The following is a 4,622-nucleotide window of genomic DNA, read 5'->3' as shown; positions in this document are numbered from 1 at the left end:
ATGTTAAATAGTATGGTTGGATTGGGTGATAATTTGGAGAGTTTTCCGTCATAGTCGGAAACTTTGAATGCTCCACAATTCTCATTGGTTCTTCGTTTGACTAATTTTTTTGGGATTTTTTATTTTAAATAAATTAAAAAGGTTGTAAAAGAGATTAATATATATATATTTTATCAATTAGTATTCAAAAAGAGTACATAAAAAATTTTAGATTAAATTATAGATCAAATTTAAAAAATAAAAAAACTCGTACGTGTTCAAGTTCTAAGATGAGAATAAATATAATAATTGTGCCCATGAGAGATAACCGTTTGTCCATTGTTAAGAGAGGTTGATGGAGATAAATAAAATACAAAAAAAAGTGTGAGATAACCGTAAATAAAAGAGAGAAAGAGTGGGAGATAACCATGTGCCAATTGTGTGTTAGGGAGATAAATAAAACGGAGGAAGAATGAGAAATAACTGTTTGCCAATTGTTAGGAGAAGTTGATGGGAATAACTAAAACAGAAGAAGAGTGGGAGATAACCGTTTCAATTCCCTTATCATTTTTTTCTGTTTTATTTAGCGTGCACCAACTTCATGCTTCACACAAACCTTTTTAAGTACTAATTATTAATAATGGTATTTTAATAATCGTAATTTAATCGTGTTGATAGTATTTTATTTTTAAAACGTCCATCTTTTCTAAATATATTGTGTTTATTCTGTTTGACATCAAATTCATATACATGTTTTTACTAACCACACAACGTTGAATGACAAAAATATATATGTTTTGTTAACTAAATATATAAAATATTAATAATATATCTTTTGTTATAAAATAAAAATAAAGGCCAAATATAAATTTATATGCAACAAGTCCAAATACAAATAAATTATTTTTGGATTATTAAAATTTTTTTATGGCCAAACATTCACTCAATTTATTAAACCAAACATTAACATTAAAAAAAAAAAACCAGTCATAATATCATCAGTCCAACTGGACCATAATATACTAGTTTGTAATTAGATTAAATATTGAGTCACATGTAGAATTATAGAAAACTTATATATAGAATTAATCTGAGCCATACATTAAAAATATTTTTACTTAGTCCACCAAGATTCAGAAGATACTTTTTCATCAAAGATATTCCCTAAAAGCATAACCTTAGAGTAATAACATATCATACCAGTTTTATTAGAAACTTTGATTATTCTTCTAATTAAGAATTTTCTTTAATTTTGACTGATAGTTGATACCGTTTTCTTTAATTCCAAGATTTTTAAGAATATATTGATAAGGAAAATACATCAAAATAAAAGAATTTTAATATAAAATAATATTGATAAAAAAAATTACATCAAGAGACAACGATGATGGTCATCAGTTACTACTCACATTTAGTACATATGTCAACAAATGCTATTCTAAGCAAGTAGGCAGTAATAATTATTTTAGAATTATAATTGGAGGAAATATAGTCAAGGGTTACAAACCATAGCCTATTACGGCTTTTATTATAAGAGGAACTTTTTTGGTACTAGAAATTTAAAGAGCATTGGGTCAAGTATGGGATAGAAACACTAAATTCTTTTATCTTCAAATTTTAGTGTGTAAAAACTATAATAGAGTATATGGATTATATGTTAGAGACGGGTCTTAGTCTACTGATCCAGATATTCTCCAGGAAAAAGCCTTCTCTTTTTACAAGAATCTCTTTGGTACAACAGAAGAAGTTGAGGTTGATTGTTTAGGGGATGTTCTGATGCCCACTCTAAACACCGAGGCTTGTGCTAGGTTAATTAACCCTGTCTCTTTTGCATAAGTCAAGTCAGCAGTATTCAGTATGAGCCCTTTTAAGGCTCCTGGTCTAGATGGCTTTCAAGCTTATTTTATTAAAGAATATTGGGAGATAGTAGACACTGAGATTTGGAAAATTGTTCAGAGCACTTTTTTGGGAGAGTACTTAAATCCTAGCATCATTGAAACTCTGATTGTGCTTATTCCTAAAATTGATAACTCTACCTTTATGAAGGATTTCAGGCCTATTAACTTGTGTAATGTTGTTTATAAAATTATCACCAAAGTATTGACTAATCGACTTCGACCTTTTCTTCCAGATATTGTTAGTCCTTTACAAGGAGGTTTTATTTCGGGTCGTGGTGCTCCTGATAATATTATTGTGACCCGAAAAATTTTGAATTTCATGAAGCACACAAAATCCAAGAAAGGTACTCTTGCTTTTAAAATTGATCTTGAAAAAGCTTATGATAGGGTGGATTGGAGGTTTTTGGAGAGTACTCTCATTGCTTTTGGTTTTTCTATCATCAATGTTAATTTGATTATGAATTGTGTCCGTGCATTATCTCTTTCTATTATGTGGAATGGAAATAGATTGGATAGTTTTGCTCCTAGAAGGAGGCTTAGATAGGGTGATCCAATGTCTCCTTACTTATTTGTGCTTTGTATGGAAAGACTTGCTTGCTATATATCTCATAAGGTGGTCGAGGGTGTGTGAAAATCAGTTTCTGTCACTATGGATGGCCCAAAATTTTTTCATTTGATGTTTGCAGATGATCTCTTACTTTTTTATCAGGCTTCAAAGAGTCAGGTCCAAATGGTCATGCATTCTCTTAACATTTTTTGCAAGGCATCTGGCATGAAAGTGAATCTTGAAAAGTCTAAAACTTTTTGTTCTAAAAATGTGACTGCTCGTAGAAGAGATATTTTTACTAGTGTTTCTTCAATATATTTTGCTTTGGACTTAGGAAGATATTTTGGAGTTAACGTTAATCATTCCCGTACTAGTAGGGCTTCTTTTCATTCGGTGATTGAAAAGGTGAGAGAAACATTAGCTAACTGGAAAGGAAGGCTTCTAAATAAAGCAGGGAGACTTTGCCTGATCAATTCTGTTGCAGCATCTATTCCTGTCTATCATATGCAGGTATCTTTTTTTCCAAATTGGGTTTGCGATAAATTATCTTCTATAATGAAACAGTTCCTTTGGAAGGGTCAAGTTGATGGCAAAGGTCTTTCTCTTAATAATTGGAGGACCGTGATCACTCCAAAGAAATTTGGTGGTTTGGGTGTTAGAGATCCTGCGTGTGTTAATATATCTTTACTTGATAAATTGATTTGGCAACTTTTTCATTGTTAGGACAAGTCTTGGGTTGCTCTATTGAGGGCGAAGTATCTGAGGAATGAGGGAGTTTTAGATGGCCCTGTCCCTTGCAACGCTTCTCAAGTTTGGAAGAGTATCTCAAAGGCTTTTGGTGCTCTTAAGGATGCCTTCTCTTGGTGCGTTGGGTCACTTTATCAATCTTTTTGGTTTGACAATTGGATTATTGAGGGCACAATTGCTCAAGATGTCCCTTTTGTACATATATCTGACTCTGATTTAACTATTAGAGACGTTTGGAAAGATGGTCAATAGAATCTCCATGATGTTTTCTCTAACATTCCAGAAGATGTCAAATAGCGTTTGAATGCTTATAATCCAGATTTGAATGCTGGAGAGACTTTGGGTTGGTCATGGGGTGTGGCATCTTCTAGACTCTACTCAGCTAGGAGTGGGTACAGTTGGCTAGCCAAAAGAAAGTTTAACTGGAATGAGCATGATAATTGGTTGTGGGTATGGCGACTGCATATTCCTGAGAAGTACAAGTTCTTGATTTGGCTCAGTCTTCATAATGCTATTCCTACGGCAGAGTTTCGTTTGGGTCGTGGCTTAGCTTTATCTAGGACCTGTCATCGATGTCAGAATGATTTTGAATCTATTCTTCATTGTCTTCGGGAGTGCCCTAGTGCCAAGGAGATCTGGAACCTTTTAGGCCTGTATTCAGATAACTCGGATTTATGTGATTGGCTTTACAGAGGTGCAAGGAGTGAAGATGTTTTTCTTTTCTTTTTGACCATCTGGTGGATTTGGAGAAGCCGGAATCATGACTTATTTAATATAGATGACTCTTGGAGTGCTAGTAAAGTGGTGAGTTTGATTCGTAGTTCAGTAAGGGAGTTTCACACTATTTTTTCTATGCATCAATCTTTGTCTCCTCCTTCACTTTGTTTGTATTGGGTTCTACCTCCAATTCATTCTGTTAAATTGAATTGTGATGTTAGTTGTTTTTCTCCTTTTGGCTATGCTGGTTTTGGTTGTATCATTCGCAATTCTGATGGATGTTGGTTGAAAGGTTGCACTAGAAAAATTGAAGTGTGCAGTGTTCTTTTTGCTGAATTATATGCAATATGGAGAGGTTTATTTCTTACTTGGGATAGTGGATTTCGTGAGGTTATTTGTGAAACAGACTGTTTAGAAGCTCTTTTCTTGGTAAACCAAAGAATGCTTGGTAAGGATATTCCATAATAGGATTTGGCAAAGCATATACAGGAGGTTATGAATTGGAATTAGAGAGTCTCTGTTCTTTTAATTTAGAGGAATGCAAATAGTATTGCAGATTGAATGGCTGAAGCAGCTGCTTCTGGCATGGACATTCACTCGAATTGGAGTCAACCATGGAGTGAGCTTCAACATCTAATAGATTTAGATATGAACCTATCCAATTAATTTGGTTTTGTCTCTATTTTTTTCTTTCTTTTCTGTTTAGTCACCAAAAAAACCATAGCCTATTACAT

General features: G+C 33.3%; 1 protein-coding gene across 1 annotated transcript in view; it reads left to right on the top strand.

The window, feature by feature from the left end:
• LOC107606867 overlaps positions 1-4,353 on the top strand; it is a 5,468-nt gene extending 1,115 nt beyond the window's left edge. Inside the window, exons 3-5 of the mRNA XM_016308877.1 lie at positions 2,989-3,096; positions 3,148-3,415; positions 3,491-4,353. Of these exons, the coding sequence (XP_016164363.1) occupies positions 2,989-3,096; positions 3,148-3,415; positions 3,491-4,353 (1,239 nt within the window). The remainder of the gene's footprint in view (positions 1-2,988; positions 3,097-3,147; positions 3,416-3,490) is intronic.

This window comes from Arachis ipaensis, chromosome B07 (genome assembly GCF_000816755.2).
Source record: "Arachis ipaensis cultivar K30076 chromosome B07, Araip1.1, whole genome shotgun sequence".
NCBI lineage: Eukaryota > Viridiplantae > Streptophyta > Magnoliopsida > Fabales > Fabaceae > Arachis > Arachis ipaensis.
Note: the sequence above shows the minus strand (reverse complement) of the source record. Positions and strands in the feature narration are given on the sequence as shown.